General features: G+C 45.7%; 1 protein-coding gene across 1 annotated transcript in view; it reads left to right on the top strand.

Moving 5' to 3' along the window:
• LOC129843321 (GATOR complex protein WDR59-like) overlaps nt 1–24,229 on the top strand; it is a gene marked incomplete at its 3' end in the record, with an annotated part of 56,027 nt that overhangs the window by 25,348 nt on the left and 6,450 nt on the right. The window contains exons 5-15 of the mRNA XM_055911950.1: nt 400–480; nt 2,528–2,565; nt 3,560–3,648; nt 7,604–7,720; nt 11,555–11,632; nt 11,877–12,033; nt 15,891–15,970; nt 16,119–16,251; nt 16,750–16,862; nt 21,006–21,170; nt 23,539–23,634. Of these exons, the coding sequence (XP_055767925.1) occupies nt 400–480; nt 2,528–2,565; nt 3,560–3,648; nt 7,604–7,720; nt 11,555–11,632; nt 11,877–12,033; nt 15,891–15,970; nt 16,119–16,251; nt 16,750–16,862; nt 21,006–21,170; nt 23,539–23,634 (1,147 nt within the window). The remainder of the gene's footprint in view (nt 1–399; nt 481–2,527; nt 2,566–3,559; nt 3,649–7,603; nt 7,721–11,554; nt 11,633–11,876; nt 12,034–15,890; nt 15,971–16,118; nt 16,252–16,749; nt 16,863–21,005; nt 21,171–23,538; nt 23,635–24,229) is intronic.

Below are 24,229 nucleotides of genomic sequence, written 5' to 3'. Positions count from 1 at the left end.
GGGGATATGGTGTGGGACACAGCCTGATCTGTCTGGGTACTGTAGCTATACGCCCTATTCCCTATGGGTCAGCAGTAGTGCCCTGTACAGGGGATATGGTGTGATGTGGGACACAGCCTGATCTGTCTGGGTACTGTAGCTATACTCCCTATTCCCTATGGGTCAGCAGTAGTGCCCTGTACAGGGGATATGGTGTGATGTGGGACACAGGCTGATCTGTCTGGGTACTGTAGGTATATCTATGTTACCAGGTCACAGCCTGTCTATGTACTGTATATCTATGTTACCAGGTCACAGCCTGTCTATGTACTGTATATCTATGTTACCAGGTCACAGCCTGTCTATGTACTGTAGGTATATCTATGTTACCAGGTCACTGACTGTGTTTGTATCCTACAGTGACTTGGACTGGTCCTGGTTTGAACCGGAGTATCTAGTCACCAGCTCTGTAGACACCTACATCTGTATCTGGGACACCAGGTAGGATATACCTCTCTGTACCAGGTAGGATATACCTCTCTGTACCAGGTAGGATATACCTCTCTGTACCAGGTAGGATATACCTCTCTGTACCAGGTAGGATATACCACTCTGTACCAGGTAGGATATACCTCTCTGTACCAGGTAGGATATACCTCTCTGTACCAGGTAGGATATACCTCTCTGTACCAGGTAGGATATACCTCTCTGTACCAGGTAGGATTTACCTCTCTGTAGACACCTACATCTGTATCTGGGACACCAGGTAGGATATACCTCTCTGTACCAGGTAGGATATACCACTCTGTACCAGGTAGGATATACCACTCTGTACCAGGTAGGATATACCTCTCTGTACCAGGTAGGATATACCTCTCTGTACCAGGTAGGATATACCTCTCTGTACCAGGTAGGATATACCTCTCTGTACCAGGTAGGATATACCTCTCTGTAGACACCTACATCTGTATCTGGGACACCAGGTAGGATATACCTCTCTGTACCAGGTAGGATATACCTCTCTGTACCAGGTAGGATATACCTCTCTGTAGACACCTACATCTGTATCTGGGACACCAGGTAGGATATACCTCTCTGTACCAGGTAGGATATACCACTCTGTACCAGGTAGGATATACCACTCTGTACCAGGTAGGATATACCTCTCTGTACCAGGTAGTATATACCACTCTGTACCAGGTAGGATATACCTCTCTGTACCAGGTAGTATATACCACTCTGTACCAGGTAGGATATACCTCTCTGTACCAGGTAGGATATACCTCTCTGTACCAGGTAGGATATACCTCTCTGTACCAGGTAGGATATACCTCTCTGTACCAGGTAGGATATACCTCTCTGTACCAGGTAGGATATACCTCTCTGTACCAGGTAGTATATACCACTCTGTACCAGGTAGGATGTACCTCTCTGTACCAGGTAGGATATACCTCTCTGTACCAGGTAGGATATACCTCTCTGTACCAGGTAGGATATACCTCTCTGTACCAGGTAGGATATACCTCTCTGTACCAGGTAGTATATACCACTCTGTACCAGGTAGGATATACCTCTCTGTACCAGGTAGGATATACCACTCTGTACCAGGTAGGATATACCACTCTGTACCAGGTAGGATATACCTCTCTGTACCAGGTAGGATATACCACTCTGTACCAGGTAGGATATACCACTCTGTACCAGGTAGGATATACCTCTCTGTACCAGGTAGGATATACCTCTCTGTACCAGGTAGGATATACCTCTCTGTACCAGGTAGGATATACCACTCTGTACCAGGTAGGATATACCTCTCTGTACCAGGTAGGATATACCTCTCTGTACCAGGTAGTATATACCACTCTGTACCAGGTAGGATATACCTCTCTGTACCAGGTAGGATATACCTCTCTGTACCAGGTAGGATATACCTCTCTGTACCAGGTAGGATATACCTCTCTGTACCAGGTAGGATATACCTCTCTGTACCAGGTAGGATATACCTCTCTGTACCAGGTAGGTTATACCTCTCTGTACCAGGTAGGATATACCTCTCTGTACCAGGTAGGATATACCTCTCTGTAGACACCTACATCTGTATCTGGGACACCAGGTAGGATATACCTCTCTGTACCAGGTAGGATATACCACTCTGTACCAGGTAGGATATACCACTCTGTACCAGGTAGGATATACCTCTCTGTACCAGGTAGTATATACCACTCTGTACCAGCCCTGAGATGAAATGATTGATGTTCAGCCTTATCAACACTGTAAATCTGTCTGATCTCAGAGACTTAATGTATGTCTGGGAAACCAGTCCTGAGATGAAATGATTGATGTTCAGCCTTAACAACACTGTAAATCTGTCTGATCTCAGAGACTTAATGTATGTCTGGGAAACCAGCCCTGAGATGAAATGATTGATGTTCAGCCTTAACACTGTAAATCTGTCTGATCTCAGAGACTTAATGTATGTCTGGGAAACCAGTCCTGAGATGAAATGATTGATGTTCAGCCTTAACACTGTAAATCTGTCTGATCTCAGAGATACAAGGAAACCTACAGTGGCGTTGTCTGCAGTGGGTGAGTGGGCACTTCCAGCGTTCAATAATCATAGTCTGACCTCTCTAGGTCATCTGTCTTGGATTCACCATCTCTGTCTCTCACTCTCCATCTCTCACCATCTCTCTCCCTCTCTATCTCTCACCATCTTTCTCTCTCCCTCTCTATCTCTCTCACCATCTCTCTCTCTCCCTCTCTATCTCTCTCACCATCTCTGTCTCTCACTCTCCATCTCTCACCATCTCTCTCTCTCTCTCACCATCTCTCTCTCTCACGCCATCTCTCTGTCTCTCACCATCTCTCTCCCTCTCTATCTCTCACCATCTCTCTCTCTCCCTCTCTATCTCTCTCACCATCTCTGTCTCTCACTCTCCATCTCTCACCATCTCTCTCTCTCTCTCTCTCTCACCATCTCTCTCTCTCTCTCTCTCCCACCATCTCTCTCTCTCACCATCTCTCTCTCTCACACCATCTCTCACCATCTCTCTGTCTCTCACCATCACTCTCTCTCCCTCTCTATCTCTCTCACCATCTCTCTCTCTCTCCCTCTCTATCTCTCTCACCATCTCTCTCTCTCACGCCATCTCTCTGTCTCTCACCATCACTCTCTCTCACCATCTCTCACCATCTCTCTCTCTCACCATCTCTCTCTCTCACCATCTCTCTCTCTCTCTCACCATATCTCACTCTCTCACCATTTCTCGCCACCATCTCTGTCTCTCACCATCTCTCACCATCTCTCTCTCTCTCTCTCTCTCACCATCTCTCTCCCTCTCTATCTCTCTCACCATCTCTCTCCCTCTCTATCTCTCTCACCATCTCTCTCCCTCTCACCATCTCTCTCTCTCACCATCTCTCTCTCACCATCTCTCTATCTCTCTCACCATCTCTCTCTCTCACACCATCTCTCTGTCTCTCACCATCACTCTCTCTCTCACCATCTCTCACCATCTCTCTCTCTCACCATCTCCCTCTCACTATCTCTCTCACCATCTCTCTCTCTCTGTCTCTGTAGCGGGGGCGTCCCAGGTCAAGTGGAACAAACGTAATCAGTACCTTCTAGCCTCCAGTCATGATGGAGATGTTCGTATCTGGGACAAGAGGGTCAGTACTGCATTATAACCTGTGTAGGGTCAGTACTGCATTATAACCTGTGTAGGGTCAGTACTACATTATAACCTGTGTAGGGTCAGTACTACATTATAACCTGTGTAGGGTCAGTGCTACATTATAACCTGTGTAGGGTCAGTACTACATTATAACCTGTGTAGGGTCAGTACTACATTATAACCTGTGTAGGGTCAGTGCTACATTATAACCTGTGTAGGGTCAGTGCTACATTATAACCTGTGTAGGGTCAGTACTACATTATAACCTGTGTAGGGTCAGTACTATATTATAACCTGTGTAGGGTCAGTGCTACATTATAACCTGTGTAGGGTCAGTGCTACATTATAACCTGTGTAGGGTCAGTACTGCATTATAACCTGTGTAGGGTCAGTACTGCATTATAACCTGTGTAGGGTCAGTGCTACATTATAACCTGTGTAGGGTCAGTGCTACATTATAACCTGTGTAGGGTCAGTACTACATTATAACCTGTGTAGGGTCAGTGCTACATTATAACCTGTGTAGGGTCAGTACTACATTATAACCTGTGTAGGGTCAGTGCTACATTATAACCTGTGTAGGGTCAGTACTACATTATAACCTGTGTAGGGTCAGTACTACATTATAACCTGTGTAGGGTCAGTGCTACATTATAACCTGTGTAGGGTCAGTGCTACATTATAACTTGTGTAGGGTCAGTGCTACATTATAACCTGTGTAGGGTCAGTACTACATTATAACCTGTGTAGGGTCAGTACTACATTATAACCTGTGTAGGGTCAGTGCTACATTATAACCTGTGTAGGGTCAGTGCTACATTATAACCTGTGTAGGGTCAGTGCTACATTATAACCTGTGTAGGGTCAGTACTACATTATAACCTGTGTAGGGTCAGTACTACATTATAACCTGTGTAGGGTCAGTACTACATTATAACCTGTGTAGGGTCAGTACTACATTATAACCTGTGTAGGGTCAGTACTACATTATAACCTGTGTAGGGTCAGTACTACATTATAACCTGTGTAGGGTCAGTACTATATTATAACCTGTGTAGGGTCAGTACTACATTATAACCTGTGTAGGGTCAGTACTACATTATAACCTGTGTAGGGTCAGTACTATATTATAACCTGTGTAGGGTCAGTATTACATTATATATAACCTGTGTAGGGTCAGTACTATATTATAACCTGTGTAGGGTCAGTATTACATTATATATAACCTGTGTAGGGTCAGTACTACATTATAACCTGTGTAGGGTCAGTACTACATTATAACCTGTGTAGGGTCAGTACCACATTATAACCTGTGTAGGGTCAGTGCTACATTATAACCTGTGTAGGGTCAGTACTACATTATAACCTGTGTAGGGTCAGTGCTACATTATAACCTGTGTAGGGTCAGTACTACATTATAACCTGTGTAGGGTCAGTGCTACATTATAACCTGTGTAGGGTCAGTACTACATTATAACCTGTGTAGGGTCAGTACTACATTATAACCTGTGTAGGGTCAGTACTACATTATAACCTGTGTAGGGTCAGTACTACATTATGACCTGTGTAGGGTCAGTACTACATTATAACCTGTGTAGGGTCAGTACTACATTATAACCTGTGTAGGGTCAGTACTATATTATAACCTGTGTAGGGTCAGTACTACATTATAACCTGTGTAGGGTCAGTACTACATTATAACCTGTGTAGGGTCAGTACTACATTATAACCTGTGTAGGGTCAGTACTACATTATAACCTGTGTAGGGTCAGTACTACATTATAACCTGTGTAGGGTCAGTACTACATTATAACCTGTGTAGGGTCAGTACTACATTATAACCTGTGTAGGGTCAGTACTACATTATAACCTGTGTAGGGTCAGTACTACATTATAACCTGTGTAGGGTCAGTACTACATTATAACCTGTGTAGGGTCAGTACTACATTATAACCTGTGTAGGGTCAGTAGTACATTATAACCTGTGTAGGGTCAGTAGTACATTATAACCTGTGTAGGGTCAGTACTACATTAAAACCTGTGTAGGGTCAGTACTACATTATAACCTGTGTAGGGTCAGTACTACATTATAACCTGTGTAGGGTCAGTACTACATTATAACCTGTGTAGGGTCAGTACTACATTATAACCTGTGTAGGGTCAGTACTACATTATAACCTGTGTAGGGTCAGTACTACATTATAACCTGTGTAGGGTCATCTAGTTGTCACTAGAGGGACTCTGTGTCTTGGTTTGTCCCTGTAACATGTTCAGTGAGTGTCCTGTAACATGTTCAGTGAGTGTCCCTGTAACATGTTCAGTGAGTGTCCCTGTAACATGTTCAGTGAGTGTCCTGTAACATGTTCAGTGAGTGTCCTGTAACATGTTCAGTGAGTGTCCTGTAACATGTTCAGTGAGTGTCCTGTAACATGTTCAGTGAGTGTCCTGTAACATGTTCAGTGAGTGTCCCTGTAACATGCTCAGTGAGTGTCCTGTAACATGTTCAGTGAGTGTCCTGTAACATGCTCAGTGAGTGTCCTGTAACATGTTCAGTGAGTGTCCTGTAACATGTTCAGTGAGTGTCCCTGTAACATGCTCAGTGAGTGTCCTGTAACATGTTCAGTGAGTGTCCCTGTAACATGTTCAGTGAGTGTCCTGTAACATGTTCAGTGAGTGTCCCTGTAACATGTTCAGTGAGTGTCCTGTAACATGTTCAGTGAGTGTCCCTGTAACATGTTCAGTGAGTGTCCCTGTAACATGTTCAGTGAGTGTCCCTGTAACATGTTCAGTGAGTGTCCTGTAACATGTTCAGTGAGTGTCCTGTAACATGTTCAGTGAGTGTCCCTGTAACATGTTCAGTGAGTGTCCCTGTAACATGTTCAGTGAGTGTCCTGTAACATGTTCAGTGAGTGTCCTGTAACATGTTCAGTGAGTGTCCTGTAACATGTTCAGTGAGTGTCCTGTAACATGTTCAGTGAGTGTCCTGTAACATGTTCAGTGAGTGTCCCTGTAACATGTTCAGTGAGTGTCCTGTAACATGTTCAGTGAGTGTCCTGTAACATGTTCAGTGAGTGTCCTGTAACATGTTCAGTGAGTGTCCTGTAACATGTTCAGTGAGTGTCCCTGTAACATGTTCAGTGAGTGTCCTGTAACATGTTCAGTGAGTGTCCTGTAACATGTTCAGTGAGTGTCCTGTAACATGTTCAGTGAGTGTCCTGTAACATGTTCAGTGAGTGTCCCTGTAACATGTTCAGTGAGTGTCCTGTAACATGTTCAGCGAGTGTCCCTGTAACATGTTCAGTGAGTGTCCTGTAACATGTTCAGTGAGTGTCCTGTAACATGTTCAGTGAGTGTCCTGTAACATGTTCAGTGAGTGTCCTGTAACATGTTCAGTGAGTGTCCCTGTAACATGTTCAGTGAGTGTCCTGTAACATGTTCAGTGAGTGTCCTGTAACATGTTCAGTGAGTGTCCTGTAACATGTTCAGTGAGTGTCCTGTAACATGTTCAGTGAGTGTCCTGTAACATGTTCAGTGAGTGTCCTGTAACATGTTCAGTGAGTGTCCTGTAACATGTTCAGTGAGTGTCCCTGTAACATGTTCAGTGAGTGTCCCTGTAACATGTTCAGTGAGTGTCCTGTAACATGTTCAGTGAGTGTCCCTGTAACATGTTCAGTGAGTGTCCCTGTAACATGTTCAGTGAGTGCCCTGTAACATGTTCAGTGAGTGTCCCTGTAACATGTTCAGTGAGTGTCCCTGTAACATGTTCAGTGAGTGTCCTGTAACATGTTCAGTGAGTGTCCTGTAACATGTTCAGTGAGTGTCCCTGTAACATGTTCAGTGAGTGTCCTGTAACATGTTCAGTGAGTGTCCTGTAACATGCTCAGTGAGTGTCCTGTAACATGCTCAGCGAGTTTCCCCGTGTCTGATGGTCCTGTGTATCTATTACCCAGAAACCCAACACAGCTGTGGAGTACGTGGCAGCTCACCTGTCTAAGATCCATGGTCTGGACTGGCACCCTGACAACGAATACATCCTGGCAACGTCCAGTCAGGACAACTCAGTCCGGGTAAATTACCATACGTATCTTTACATCCTGGCAACGTCCAGTCAGGACAACTCAGTCCGGGTAAATTACCATACGTATCTTTACATCCTGGCAACGTCCAGTCAGGACAACTCAGTCCGGGTAAATTACCATACGTATCTTTCCATCCTGGCAACGTCCAGTCAGGACAACTCAGTCCGGGTAAATTACCATACGTATCTTTACATCCTGGCAACGTCCAGTCAGGACAACTCCGTCCGGGTAAATTACCATACGTATCTTTACATCCTGGCAACGTCCAGTCAGGACAACTCAGTCCGGGTAAATTACCATACGTATCTTTACATCCTGGCAACGTCCAGTCAGGACAACTCAGTCCGGGTAAATTACCATACGTATCTTTCCATCCTGGCAACGTCCAGTCAGGACAACTCAGTCCGGGTAAATTACCATACGTATCTTTCCATCCTGGCAACGTCCAGTCAGGACAACTCAGTCCGGGTAAATTACCATACGTATCTTTACATCCTGGCAACGTCCAGTCAGGACAACTCAGTCCGGGTAAATTACCATACGTATCTTTCCATCCTGGCAACGTCCAGTCAGGACAACTCAGTCCGGGTAAATTACCATACGTATCTTTACATCCTGGCAACGTCCAGTCAGGACAACTCAGTCCGGGTAAATTACCATACGTATCTTTACATCCTGGCAACGTCCAGTCAGGACAACTCAGTCCGGGTAAATTACCATACGTATCTTTACATCCTGGCAACGTCCAGTCAGGACAACTCAGTCCGGGTAAATTACCATACGTATATTTACATCCTGGCAACGTCCAGTCAGGACAACTCAGTCCGGGTAAATTACCATACGTATCTTTACATCCTGGCAACGTCCAGTCAGGACAACTCCGTCCGGGTAAATTACCATACGTATCTTTCCCCAGAACGTCATAGCTACCGTGCAATTTCAATCAAACGCAGTCTCAATATGGCGCCTGTCCCTTTTAATGAATTGTTTATCATGTCACCATACATTTCCATGTATTGCTTACGAGGTTTAATGTTTGATTTGTTACGTTCAGTAACGACTCAAATTGTCAAACATCCGTTTTTAATCGCAATTAATCAGATGCTAGCCATTTGCTGCTAACAGCAGGTATAATAGATCCCACCTCGTATTCAGGTATACTAGATCCCATCTCGTATTCAGGTATACTAGATCCCACCTTGTCTAGTGTATTCAGGTTTACTAGATCCCACCTTGTCTAGTGTATTCAGGTATACTAGATCCCACCTCGTATTCAGGTATACTAGATCCCACCTTGTCTAGTGTATTCAGGTATAATAGATCCCACCTCGTATTCAGGTATACTAGATCCCACCTTGTCTGGTGTATTCAGGTATAATAGATCCCACCTCATATTCAGGTGTACTAGATCCCACCTCGTATTCAGGTATAATAGATCCCACCTTGTCTAGTGTATTCAGGTATAATAGATCCCACCTCGTATTCAGGTGTACTAGATCCCACCTTGTATTCAGGTATACTAGATCCCACCTTGTATTCAGGTATACTAGATCCCACCTTGTATTCAGGTATACTAGATCCCACCTCGTATTCAGGTATACTAGATCCCACCTCGTATTCAGGTATACTAGATCCCACCTCGTATTCAGGTATACTAGATCCCACCTCGTATTCAGGTATACTAGATCCCACCTCGTATTCAGGTATACTAGATCCCACCTCGTATTCAGGTATACTAGATCCCACCTCGTATTCAGGTATACTAGATCCCACCTCGTATTCAGGTATACTAGATCCCACCTCGTATTCAGGTATACTAGATCCCACCTCGTATTCAGGTATACTAGATCCCACCTCGTATTCAGGTATAATAGATCCCACCTCGTCTTCAGGTATACTAGTTCCCACCTCGTATTCAGGTATACTAGATCCCACCTCGTATTCAGGTATAATAGATCCCACCTCGTATTCAGGTATACTAGATCCCACCTCGTATTCAGGTATACTAGATCCCACCTCGTATTCAGGTATACTAGATCCCACCTCGTATTCAGGTATACTAGATCCCACCTCGTATTCAGGTATACTAGATCCCACCTCGTATTCAGGTATACTAGATCCCACGTCGTATGCAGGTATACTAGATCCCACGTTGTATGCAGGTATACTAGACCCCACCTTGTCTTGTGTATTCAGGTATACTAGATCCCACCTCGTATGCAGGTATACTTGATCCCACCTCGTATTCAGGTATACTAGATCCCACCTCGTATTCAGGTATAATAGATCCCACCTTGTCTAGTGTATTCAGGTATAATAGATCCCACCTTGTCTAGTGTATTCAGGTATAATAGATCCCACCTTGTCTAGTGTACTCAGGTATAATAGATCCCACCTTGTCTTGTGTATTCAGGTATAATAGATCCCACCTTGTCTAGTGTACTCAGGTATAATAGATCCCACCTTGTCTGGCGTATTCAGGTATAATAGATCCCACCTTTTCTAGTGTATTCAGGTATAATAGATCCCACCTTGTCTGGCGTATTCAGGTATAATAGATCCCACCTTGTCTAGTGTATTCAGGTATAATAGATCCCACCTTGTCTAGTGTATTCAGGTATAATAGATCCCACCTTGTCTAGTGTATTCAGGTATAATAGATCCCACCTTGTCTAGTGTATTCAGGTATAATAGATCTCACCTTGTCTAGTGTATCCAGGTATAATAGATCTCACCTTGTCTAGTGTATTCAGGTATAATAGATCCCACCTTGTCTAGTGTATTCAGGTATAATAGATCCCACCTTGTCTAGTGTATTCAGGTATAATAGATCCCACCTTGTCTAGTGTATTCAGGTTAGTCAACATTTGGAAAGTTTAACCAGATTTCATTACGTTTTTGTACTTTTACTGGTATAAAAAGGTTGGATGGAGACCTGTTTACACTGTGTAAATGATTACACATTAGTACAGGAAATGAACAAATGTATTAAAATGCTTTGAATTAAACAATTAATTATGCAAATGAGTTAAAGCTGTGCGCATTAAGGAAATAGAGGCCTAGCTCAAATATAAGCCTGTCTCTACAAAGCGCCTGTTGTGTTCAGTGATTAAAGAAAATAAACGCCTGGGCTTTTATTTGAAGTTTTACGGTATGCAGGATATTCACATAGCTTTTTGCTCTGATTCTCAAATAAACCTCCTGGGCTTTTAGTTGAAGTTTTACGGTATGCAGGATATTCACATAGCTTTTTGCTATGATTCTCAAATAAACCTCCTGGGCTTTTATTTGAAGTTTTACGGTATGCAGGATATTCACATAGCTTTTTACTCTGATTCTCAAATAAACCTCCTGGGCTTTTATTTGAAGTTTTACGGTATGCAGGATATTCACATAGCTTTTTACTCTGATTCTCAAATAAACCTCCTGGGCTTTTATTTGAAGTTTTACGGTATGCAGGATATTCACATAGCTTTTTACTCTGATTCTCAAATAAACGCCTGGGCTTTTAGTTGAAGTTTTACGGTATGCAGGATATTCACATAGCTTTTTGCTATGATTCTCAAATAAACGCCTGGGCTTTTATTTGAAGTTTTACGGTATGCAGGATATTCACATAGCTTTTTACTCTGATTCTCAAATAAACGCCTGGGCTTTTAGTTGAAGTTTTACAGTATGCAGGATATTGACATAGCTTTTTACTCTGATTCTCAAATAAATGCCTGGGCTTTTATTTGAAGTTTTACGGTATGCAGGATATTCACATAGCTTTTTGCTCTGATTCTCCCGTTGTACCTACTGTCCTCCAATCTCTCCGTGCAGTTCTGGGACTACAGACAGCCCAGGAAGTATCTGAACATCCTGTCCTGTCAGGTTCCAGTGTGGAAGGCCAGATATACTGTGAGTTGACTCTTCCTGTCACCAGTTCTCCTCGTGTGAAGACTATCTGTCTGAGTGTTTTGGGATATATCTCTGTCTATAACGGTGTGGAAGGCCAGATATACTGTGAGTTGACTCTTCCTGTCACCAGTTCTCCTCGTGTGAAGAATATCTGTCTGAGTGTTAGAGATATATCTCTGTCTATAACGGTGCGTGCGTGCATGCGTGCGTGCGTGCGTGTGTGTCTCTCTCTCTCTCTCTCTAGCCTTTCTCCAATGGCCTGGTTACGGTGATGGTTCCCCAGCTGAGACGTGAGAACAGCTTGTTGCTATGGAGCGCTCTGGACCTCGACAGCCCCGTTCACGCCTTCGTGGGACACGATGACGTGGTGCTGGAGTTCCAGTGGCGTCCGCAGAAAGAGGGTAAAAGAGGCCCCTACCAGCCTGGGTGGTTGGGTAATATACCCCTACCAGCCTGGGTGGCTGGGTAATATACCCCTACCAGCCTGGGTGGCTGGGTAATATATGTCTACCAGCCTGGGTGGCTGGGTAATATACCTCTACCAGCCTGGGTGGCTGGGTAATATACCCCTACCAGCCTGGGTGGCTGGGTAATATATGTCTACCAGCCTGGGTGGCTGGGTAATATACCTCTACCAGCCTGGGTGGCTGGGTAATATAACTCTACCAGCCTGGGTGGCTGGGTAATATACCCCTACCAGCCTGGGTGGCTGGGTAATATATGTCTACCAGCCTGGGTGGCTGGGTAATATACCTCTACCAGCCTGGGTGGCTGGGTAATATACCCCTACCAGCCTGGGTGGCTGGGTAATATACCCCTACCAGCCTGGGTGGCTGGGTAATATACCTCTACCAGCCTGGGTGGCTGGGTAATATACCTCTACCAGCCTGGGTGGCTGGGTAATATACCTCTACCAGCCTGGGTGGCTGGGTAATATACCTCTACCAGCCTGGGTGGCTGGGTAATATACCTCTACCAGCCTGGTTGGCTGGGTAATATACCTCTACCAGCCTGGGTGGCTGGGTAATATACCTCTACCAGCCTGGGTGGCTGGGTAATATACCCCTACCAGCCTGGGTGGCTGGGTAATATATGTCTACCAGCCTGGGTGGCTGGGTAATATACCTCTACCAGCCTGGGTGGCTGGGTAATATAACTCTACCAGCCTGGGTGGCTGGGTAATATACCCCTACCAGCCTGGGTGGCTGGGTAATATACCCCTACCAGCCTGGGTGGCTGGGTAATATACCCCTACCAGCCTGGGTGGCTGGGTAATATACCCCTACCAGCCTGGGTGGCTGGGTAATATACCTCTACCAGCCTGGGTGGCTGGGTAATATACCTCTACCAGCCTGGGTGGCTGGGTAATATACCTCTACCAGCCTGGGTGGCTGGGTAATATACCTCTACCAGCCTGGGTGGCTGGGTAATATACCCCTACCAGCCTGGGTGGCTGGGTAATATATGTCTACCAGCCTGGGTGGCTGGGTAATATACCTCTACCAGCCTGGGTGGCTGGGTAATATACCCCTACCAGCCTGGGTGGCTGGGTAATATATGTCTACCAGCCTGGGTGGCTGGGTAATATACCTCTACCAGCCTGGGTGGCTGGGTAATATAACTCTACCAGCCTGGGTGGCTGGGTAATATACCCCTACCAGCCTGGGTGGCTGGGTAATATACCCCTACCAGCCTGGGTGGCTGGGTAATATACCCCTACCAGCCTGGGTGGCTGGGTAATATACCCCTACCAGCCTGGGTGGCTGGGTAATATACCTCTACCAGCCTGGGTGGCTGGGTAATATACCTCTACCAGCCTGGGTGGCTGGGTAATATACCTCTACCAGCCTGGGTGGCTGGGTAATATACCTCTACCAGCCTGGGTGGCTGGGTAATATACCCCTACCAGCCTGGGTGGCTGGGTAATATATGTCTACCAGCCTGGGTGGCTGGGTAATATACCTCTACCAGCCTGGGTGGCTGGGTAATATAACTCTACCAGCCTGGGTGGCTGGGTAATATACCCCTACCAGCCTGGGTGGCTGGGTAATATACCCCTACCAGCCTGGGTGGCTGGGTAATATACCCCTACCAGCCTGGGTGGCTGGGTAATATACCTCTACCAGCCTGGGTGGCTGGGTAATATACCTCTACCTGCCTGGGTGGTTGGGTAATATACCTCTACCAGCCTGGGTGGTTGGGTAATATACCCCTACCAGGCTGGGTAATATACCTCTACCAGCCTGGGTGGTTGGGTAATATACCTCTACCAGCCTGGGTGGCTGGGTAATATACCTCTACCAGCCTGGGTGGCTGGGTAATATACCTCTACCAGCCTGGGTGGCTGGGTAATATACCTCTACCTGCCTGGGTGGTTGGGTAAGATACCTCTACCAGCCTGGGTGGCTGGGTAATATACCTCTACCAGCCTGGGTGGCTGGGTAATATAACTCTACCACCCTGGGTGGCTGGGTAATATACCTCTACCAGCCTGGGTGGCTGGGTAATATAACTCTACCACCCTGGGTGGCTGGGTAATATACCTCTACCAGCCTGGGTGGCTGGGTAATATACCTCTACCTGCCTGGGTGGTTGGGTAATATACCTCTACCAGCCTGGGTGGTTGGGTAATATACCCCTACCAGGCTGGGTAATATACCTCTACCAGCCTGGGTGGTTGGGTAATATACCTCTACCAGCCTGGGTGGCTGGGTAATATACCTCTACCAGCCTGGGTGGCTGGGTAATATACCCCTACCAGCCTGGGTGGCTGGGTAATATACCTCTACCAGCCTGGGTGGCTGGGTAATATACCTCTACCTGCCTGGGTGGTTGGGTAATATACCTCTACCAGCCTGGGTGGCTGGGTAATATACCTCTACCAGCCTGGGTGGCTGGGTAATATAACTCTACCAGCCTGGGTGGCTGGGTAATATACCTCTACCAGCCTGGGTGGCTGGGTAATATAACTCTACCACCCTGGGTGGCTGGGTAATATACCTCTACCAGCCTGGGTGGCTGGGTAATATACCTCTACCAGCCCGGGTGGCTGGGTAATATACCTCTACCAGCCTGGGTGGCTGGGTAATATACCTCTACCAGCCTGGGTGGCTGGGTAATATACCTCTACCAGCCTGGGTGGCTGGGTATCATATAATATAACTCTCTATACATTTAGGCTACATTACCAGGCTACCTCTTCCCCCACATCCTAAACTGTTATCATGAATCCACCTGGTAATGAATTAATGTTGTGTCTCGTTCTCCATAGAGTTCAGTCCTCTGATTCTCCTGTCTTGTCTCATTGTCCATAGAGTCCTGTCTTGTCTCATTGTCCATAGAGTTCAGTCCTCTGATTCTCCTGTCTTGTCTCATTCTCCGTAGAGTTCAGTCCTCTGATTCTCCTGTCTTGTCTCATTCTCCATAGAGTTCAGTCCTCTGATTCTCCTGTCTTGTCTCATTCTCCGTAGAGTTCAGTCCTCTGATTCTCCTGTCTTGTCTCATTCTCCGTAGAGTTCAGTCCTCTGATTCTCCTGTCTTGTCTCATTCTCCATAGAGTTCTGTCCTCTGATTCTCCTGTCTTGTCTCATTCTCCATAGAGTTCTGTCCTCTGATTCTCCTGTCTTGTCTCATTCTCCATAGAGTTCAGTCCTCTGATTCTCCTGTCTTGTCTCGTTCTCCACAGAGTTCAGTCCTCTGATTCTCCTGTCTTGTCTCATTCTCCATAGAGTTCAGTCCTCTGATTCTCCTGTCTTGTCTCATTCTCCACAGAGTTCAGTCCTCTGATTCTCCTGTCTTGTCTCATTCTCCATAGAGTTCAGTCCTCTGATTCTCCTGTCTTGTTGTCTCATTCTCCGTAGAGTTCAGTCCTCTGATTCTCCTGTCTTGTCTCATTCTCCGTAGAGTTCAGTCCTCTGATTCTCCTGTCTTGTCTCATTCTCCATAGAGTTCAGTCCTCTGATTCTCCTGTCTTGTTGTCTCATTCTCCGTAGAGTTCAGTCCTCTGATTCTCCTGTCTTGTCTCATTCTCCACAGAGTTCTGTCCTCTGATTCTCCTGTCTTGTTGTCTCGTTCTCCGTAGAGTTCAGTCCTCTGATTCTCCTGTCTTGTTGTCTCATTCTTCGTAGAGTTCAGTCCTCTGATTCTCCTGTCTTGTTGTCTCATTCTCCACAGAGTTCTGTCCTCTGATTCTCCTGTCTTGTCTCATTCTCCACAGAGTTCAGTCCTCTGATTCTCCTGTCTTGTTGTCTCCTACTAGCTTCCAAGGACTACCAGATGGTGACTTTGTCCAGAGACCAGACTCTGAGAATATGGAGGCTGGATCCTCAGCTACAGAAGGTGTGGAATCTGTCAAATCCAACATTCTATTCAAATCTCTATGGGGCCCTGGTCAAACGTGGTATATTGGGAATTGGATTTAATTTGGTTGCTCACTTCATGTTAACTCCATGTTAAATGTATGTTCTCCCTGTGTTTCTCTGTGTAGCTGTGTGCCAACGACCTGGTAGAGGATGTGATAGAGGGGATCAGCCTTAATACCGAGTCAGAGAAGAGCCTTCCCTCTCAGGACCCTGAACCCAGCGTACACAGCTCTGGCCTGCCAGCTGAAAACCTGCAAGGTGAGGGGCGAGATGGGCGTAATCACCCCCGGACATGCAGGGTGAGGGGCGGGATGGCCGTAATCACCCCCGGACACGCAGGGTGAGGGGCGGGATGGCCGTAATCACCCCCGGACACGCAGGGTGAGGGGCGGGATGGCCGTAATCACCCCCGGACACGCAGGGTGAGGGGCGGGATGGCCGTAATCACCCCCAGACACGCCTGGCTAACATGATGGGTCATCTAATCATCTGGCGAAGTGGTCTTTGGTTTAGACATGTAGCTAAGCTAACCAATGAACCTATTGCTGCTTTCAAGACAAATATGAGGTCAAATTATGACAGCGGTGCTCTTCAGGTCAGGAAGTCGGGGGTCTAGAAAGAGGCCAGAGTTCCCGAGTTGGAATTCCAAGTTGGATGACCGTTCAAAATTATTTCAGGTCTACTGACTACAGTAGAACAGATGAATGAGTGTTGTCTCTCTCCTCTCTCCTCTCTCCTCTCTCTCCTCACTCACAGACCAGGCTGGTGCTCTGACCACTGGTGGTAGACACGACCCCTCTGCTCTGCCCCAGACACTGCAACAGGAGTTCTCTCTGGTCAACCTGCAGATCAGGAACGTCAACGTGGAGGTGAGCTTATAACTCCTAATGACGTCTCCTGTGATAGTCTTATGACTGCTTATAACTCCTAATGACGTCTGCTGTGATAGTCTTATGACTGCTTATAACTCCTAATGACGTCTGCTGTGATAGTCTTATGACTGCTTATAACTCCTAATGACGTCTGCTGTGATAGTCTTATGACTGCTTATAACTCCTAATGACGTCTGCTGTGATAGTCTTATGACTGCTTATAACTCCTAATGACGTCTGCTGTGATAGTCTTATGACTGCTTATAACTCCTAATGACGTCTCCTGTGATAGTCTTATGACTGCTTATAACTCCTAATGACGTCTGCTGTGATAGTCTTATGACTGCTTATAACTCCTAATGACGTCTCCTGTGATAGTCTTATGACTGCTTATAACTCCTAATGACGTCTGCTGTGATAGTCTTATGACTGCTTATAACTCCTAATGACAGTGATAGTCTTATGACTGCTTATAACTCCTAATGACGTCTGCTGTGATAGTCTTATGACTGCTTATAACTCCTAATGACGTCTCTTGTGATAGTCTTATGACTGCTTATAACTCCTATTGACGTCTCCTGTGATAGTCTTATGACTGCTTATAACTCCTATTGACGTCTCCTGTGATAGTCTTATGACTGCTTGTAACTCCTAATGACATCTCCTATGATAGTCGTATGACTGCTTATAACTCCTGATGATGCTATGTCACTCCTCTTATGACAGTTTATAACTCATAATGACATCTGCTGTGTCAGTCTTATGACATCTTTTGACATTGTTATGTAGGCTTTATGACAGTGTAGCCAGAAGGACCACTGCACCCTTCATACCGTTAGAATGGCTTTGTTATGGTGGTCTGTTCAATAGAACTACGTCTCCCTTTATTATGGTGGTCTGTTCAATAGAACTACATCTCCCTTTATTATGGTGGTCTGTTCAATAGAACTACATCTCCCTTTATTATGGTGGTCTGTTCAATAGAACTACATCTCCCTTTATTATGGTGGTCTGTTCAATAGAACTACATCTCCCTTTATTATGGTGGTCTGTTCAATAGAACTACATCTCCCTTTATTATGGTGGTCTGTTCTATAGAACTACATCTCCCTTTATTATGGTGGTCTGTTCAATAGAACTACATCTCCCTTTATTATGGTGGTCTGTTCAATAGAACTACATCTCCCTTTATTATGGTGGTCTGTTCAATAGAACTACATATCCCTTTATTATGGTGGTCTGTTCAATAGAACTACATCTCCCTTTATTATGGCGGTCTGTTCAATAGAACTACATCTCCCTTTATTATGGTGGTCTGTTCAATAGAACTACATCTCCCTTTATTATGGTGGTCTGTTCAATAGAACTACATCTCCCTTTATTACGGTGGTCTGTTCAATAGAACTACATCTCCCTTTATTATGGTGGTCTGTTCAATAGAACTACATCTCCCTTTATTATGGTGGTCTGTTCTATAGAACTACATCTCCCTTTATTATGGTGGTCTGTTCTATAGAACTACATCTCCCTTTATTATGGTGGTCTGTTCAATAGAACTACATATCCCTTTATTATGGTGGTCTGTTCTATAGAACTACATCTCCCTTTATTATGGTGGTCTGTTCAATAGAACTACATCTCCCTTTATTATGGTGGTCTGTTCAATAGAACTACATATCCCTTTATTATGGCAGTCTGTTCTATAGAACTACATCTCCCTTTATTATGGCGGTCTGTTCTATAGAACTACATCTCCCTTTATTATGGTGGTCTGTTCAATAGAACTACATCTCCCTTTATTATGGTGGTCTGTTCAATAGAACTACATCTCCCTTTATTATGGTGGTCTGTTCAATAGAACTACATCTCCCTTTATTACGGTGGTCTGTTCAATAGAACTACATCTCCCTTTATTATGGTGGTCTGTTCAATAGAACTACATCTCCCTTTATTATGGCGGTCTGTTCAATAGAACTACATCTCCCTTTATTATGGGTGGTCTGTTCAATAGAACTACATCTCCCTTTATTATGGTGGTCTGTTCAATAGAACTACATCTCCCTTTATTATGGCGGTCTGTTCAATAGAACTACATCTCCCTTTATTATGGTGGTCTGTTCAATAGAACTACATCTCCCTTTATTATGGTGGTCTGTTCAATAGAACTACATCTCCCTTTATTATGGTGGTCTGTTCAATAGAACTACATATCCCTTTATTATGGTGGTCTGTTGGTGGTCTGTTGGTTATTATGGTGGTCCGTCACTTTGTGACATGTTTCCTGCTTCCCATCTTTCTTTGTTCTACGTCCTACCAATGTGGTTCTGTGTTGTGATTGTTCTACATGGTACCAATGTGGTTCTGTGGTGTGATTGTTCTACATGGTACCAATGTGGTTCTGTGGTGTGATTGTTCTACATGGTACCAATGTGGTTCTGTGGTGTGATTGTTCTACATGGTACCAATGTGGTTCTGTGGTGTGATTGTTCTACATGGTACCAATGTGGTTCTGTGGTGTGATTGTTCTACATGGTACCAATGTGGTTCTGTGGTGTGATTGTTCTACATGGTACCAATGTGGTTCTGTGGTGTGATTGTTCTACGTCCTACCAATGTGGTTCTGTGGTGTGATTGTTCTACATGGTACCAATGTGGTTCTGTGGTGTGATTGTTCTACATGGTACCAATGTGGTTCTGTGGTGTGATTGTTCTACATGGTACCAATGTGGTTCTGTGGTGTGATTGTTCTACATGGTACCAATGTGGTTCTGTGGTGTGATTGTTCTACATGGTACCAATGTGGTTCTGTGGTGTGATTGTTCTACGTCGTACCAATGTGGTTCTGTGGTGTGATTGTTCTACGTCGTACCAATGTGGTTCTATGGTGTGATTGTTCTACATGGTACCAATGTGGTTCTGTGGTGTGATTGTTCTGTGGTGTGATTGTTCTACATGGTATCAATGTGGTTCTGTGGTGTGATTGTTCTACATGGTACCAATGTGGTTCTGTGGTGTTATTGTTCTGTGGTGTGATTGTTCTGTGGTGTGATTGTTCTGTGGTGTGATCGGCCTGTGGTGTGATTGTTCTGTGGTGTGATTGTTCTGTGGTGTGATTGTTCTGTGGTGTGATCGGCCTGTGGTGTGATTGTTCTGTGGTGTGATTGTTCTGTGGTGTGATTGGCCTGTGGTGTGATTGTTCTGTGGTGTGATTGTTCTGTGGTGTGATTGTTCTGTGGTGTGATTGTTCTGTGGTGTGATTGTTCTGTGGTGTGATTGTTCTGTGGTGTGATTGTTCTGTGGTGTGATTGTTCTGTGGTGTGATTGTTCTGTGGTGTGATTGTTCTGTGGTGTGATTGTTCTGTGGTGTGATTGTTCTGTGGTGTGATTGTTCTGTGGCGTGATTGTTCTGTGGCGTGATTGTTCTGTGGCGTGATTGTTCTGTGGTGTGATTGGTCTGTGGTGTGATTGTTCTGTGGTGTGATTGTTCTGTGGTGTGATTGTTCTGTGGTGTGATTGGTCTGTGGTGTGATTGTTCTGTGGTGTGATTGTTCTGTGGTGTGATTGTTCTGTGGTGTGATTGTTCTGTGGCGTGATTGTTCTGTGGCGTGATTGTTCTGTGGCGTGATTGGTCTGTGGTGTGATTGGTCTGTGGTGTGATCGTTCTGTGGTGTGATTGTTCTGTGGTGTGATCGTTCTGTGGTGTGATTGTTCTTCTGTGGTGTGATTGTTCTGTGGTGTGATTGTTCTGTGGTGTGATTGTTCTGTGGTGTGATCGTTCTGTGGTGTGATTGTTCTGTGGTGTGATTGTTCTGTGGTGTGATTGTTCTGTGGTGTGATTGTTCTGTGGTGTGATTGTTCTGTGGTGTGATTGTTCTGTGGTGTGATTGTTCTGTGGTGTGATTGTTCTGTGGTGTGATTGTTCTTCTGTGGTGTGATTGTTCTTCTGTGGTGTGATTGTTCTGTGGTGTGATTGTTCTGTGGTGTGATTGTTCTGTGGTGTGATTGTTCTGTGGCGTGATTGTTCTGTGGCGTGATTGTTCTGTGGCGTGATCGTTCTGTGGCGTGATTGTTCTGTGGTGTGATTGTTCTGTGGTGTGATTGTTCTGTGGTGTGATTGTTCTGTGGTGTGATTGCCTCCAGATGGATGCGGTGACCCGTAGCTGCGTGGTGTCTGCCGTGTTCGGGACCAACCAGGTTCACCTGGTGGGGAAGTTCCCCTCCCACTACCCCAACAATGCTGCTCCTTCCTTCCAGTTCATCTCCCCTACCACCATCCCCACCGCCATGAGGACCAAGATACAGAAGGTGACCGTGGGGGGGGGGGGGTGTGTGTGTGTGCCTGTATCGTGTGTGTGTTTGTGCCTGTATCGTGCGTGTGTGTGCCTGTATCGTGTGTGTGTGTGCCTGTATCGTGCGTGTGTGTGTGCCTGTATCGTGTGTGTGTTTGTGCCTGTATCGTGCGTGTGTGTGCCTGTATCGTGTGTGTGTGTGCCTGTATCGTGTGTGTGTGTGCCTGTATCGTGTGTGTGTGTGCCTGTATCGTGCGTGTGTGTGTGCCTGTATCGTGGGTGTGTGTGCCTGTATGCCTGTGCATCTCCTCTGTGTAGTCTGTCACCCTCTCTCTCTCCTCACATCTCCTCTGTGTAGTCTGTCTCCCTCTCTCTCCTCACATCTCCTCTGTGTAGTCTGTCTCCCTCTCTCTCCTCACATCTCCTCTGTGTAGTCTGTCTCCCTCTCTCTCTCCTCACATCTCCTCTGTGTAGTCTGTCTCCCTCTCTCTCCTCACATCTCCTCTGTGTAGTCTGTCTCCCTCTCTCTCCTCACATCTCCTCTGTGTAGTCTGTCTCCCTCTCTCTCCTCACATCTCCTCTGTGTAGTCTGTCTCCCTCTCTCTCCTCACATCTCCTCTGTGTAGTCTGTCTCCCTCTCTCTCCTCACATCTCCTCTGTGTAGTCTGTCTCCCTCTCTCTCCTCACATCTCCTCTGTGTAGTCTGTCTCCCTCTCTCTCCTCACATCTCCTCTGTGTAGTCTGTCTCCCTCTCTCTCTCCTCACATCTCCTCTGTGTAGTCTGTCTCCCTCTCTCTCCTCACATCTCCTCTGTGTAGTCTGTCTCCCTCTCTCTCTCCTCACATCTCCTCTGTGTAGTCTGTCTCCCTCTCTCTCCTCACATCTCCTCTGTGTAGTCTGTCTCCCTCTCTCTCCTCACATCTCCTCTGTGTAGTCTGTCTCCCTCTCTCTCCTCACATCTCCTCTGTGTAGTCTGTCTCCCTCTCTCTCCTCACATCTCCTCTGTGTAGTCTGTCTCCCTCTCTCTCCTCACATCTCCTCTGTGTAGTCTGTCTCCCTCTCTCTCCTCACATCTCCTCTGTGTAGTCTGTCTCCCTCTCTCTCCTCACATCTCCTCTGTGTAGTCTGTCTCCCTCTCTCTCTCCTCACATCTCCTCTGTGTAGTCTGTCTCCCTCTCTCTCCTCACATCTCCTCTGTGTAGTCTGTCTCCCTCTCTCTCCTCACATCTCCTCTGTGTAGTCTGTCTCCCTCTCTCTCCTCACATCTCCTCTGTGTAGTCTGTCTCCCTCTCTCTCCTCACATCTCCTCTGTGTAGTCTGTCTCCCTCTCTCTCCTCACATCTCCTCTGTGTAGTCTGTCTCCCTCTCTCTCCTCACATCTCCTCTGTGTAGTCTGTCTCCCTCTCTCTCCTCACATCTCCTCTGTGTAGTCTGTCTCCCTCTCTCTCCTCACATCTCCTCTGTGTAGTCTGTCTCCCTCTCTCTCTCCTCACACCTCCTCTGTGTAGTCTAACTCCCTCTCTCTCCTCACATCTCCTCTGTGTAGTCTGTCTCCCTCTCTCTCCTCACATCTCCTCTGTGTAGTCTGTCTCCCTCTCTCTCCTCACATCTCCTCTGTGTAGTCTGTCTCCCTCTCTCTCCTCACATCTCCTCTGTGTAGTCTGTCTCCCTCTCTCTCCTCACATCTCCTCTGTGTAGTCTGTCTCCCTCTCTCTCCTCACATCTCCTCTGTGTAGTCTGTCTCCCTCTCTCTCCTCACATCTCCTCTGTGTAGTCTGTCTCTCTCTCTCTCCTCACATCTCCTCTGTGTAGTCTGTCTCCCTCTCTCTCCTCACACCTCCTCTGTGTAGTCTGTCTCCCTCTCTCTCCTCACATCTCCTCTGTGTAGTCTGTCTCCCTCTCTCTCCTCACATCTCCTCTGTGTAGTCTGTCTCCCTCTCTCTCCTCACACCTCCTCTGTGTAGTCTGTCTCCCTCTCTCTCCTCACATCTCCTCTGTGTAGTCTGTCTCCCTCTCTCTCCTCACATCTCCTCTGTGTAGTCTGTCTCCCTCTCTCTCCTCACATCTCCTCTGTGTAGTCTGTCTCCCTCTCTCTCCTCACATCTCCTCTGTGTAGTCTGTCTCCCTCTCTCTCCTCACATCTCCTCTGTGTAGTCTGTCTCCCTCTCTCTCCTCACATCTCCTCTGTGTAGTCTGTCTCCCTCTCTCTCTCCTCACATCTCCTCTGTGTAGTCTGTCTCCCTCTCTCTCCTCACATCTCCTCTGTGTAGTCTGTCTCCCTCTCTCTCCTCACATCTCCTCTGTGTAGTCTGTCTCCCTCTCTCTCCTCACATCTCCTCTGTGTAGTCTGTCTCCCTCTCTCTCCTCACATCTCCTCTGTGTAGGTCTTAACTGACACGTCGCTGCAGAAGGTCAAGAGGAATCAGAACTGTCTGGAGCCCTGTGTTAGACAGCTGGTGTCCTGTCTAGAGTCATACATGGTGAGACACATTTTATTAAATACTTTTTTTTTTTAATCCACAAATCGCATTACATCAAGAAGGATTCAAACATTTCAAAGGTCTTGGACACTCGTGGACAATGTTCCCTCGAAGCTGCTCTCTGCCGTGCACCTCCTGCACAGAGATGCAAGAGATGGAACTTCACTGAGTTCGTCCCATTACTTTACACTATATAGATCCATGTTTTATCATTAGTTTACACTATATAGATCCATGTTTTAATCAGTAGTTTACACTATATAGATCCATGGTTTATCGTTAGTTTACAGTATATAGATCCATGTTTTAATCATTAGTTTACACTATATAGATCCATGTTTTACCATTAGTTTACACTATATAGATCCATGTTTTATCATTAGTTTACACTATATAGATCCATGGTTTATCGTTAGTTTACACTATATAGATCCATGTTTTAATCATTAGTTTACACTATATAGATCCATGTTTTACCATTAGTTTACACTATATAGATCCATGTTTTATCATTAGTTTACACTATATAGATCCATGGTTTATCGTTAGTTTACACTATATAGATCCATGTTTTAATCATTAGTTTACACTATAT

The sequence above is a fragment of the Salvelinus fontinalis genome, unplaced genomic scaffold (assembly GCF_029448725.1).
Source record: "Salvelinus fontinalis isolate EN_2023a unplaced genomic scaffold, ASM2944872v1 scaffold_0113, whole genome shotgun sequence".
NCBI lineage: Eukaryota > Metazoa > Chordata > Actinopteri > Salmoniformes > Salmonidae > Salvelinus > Salvelinus fontinalis.
The sequence above is the reverse complement of the archived record's forward strand: the minus strand, read 5'-3'. Positions and strand labels throughout refer to the sequence as shown.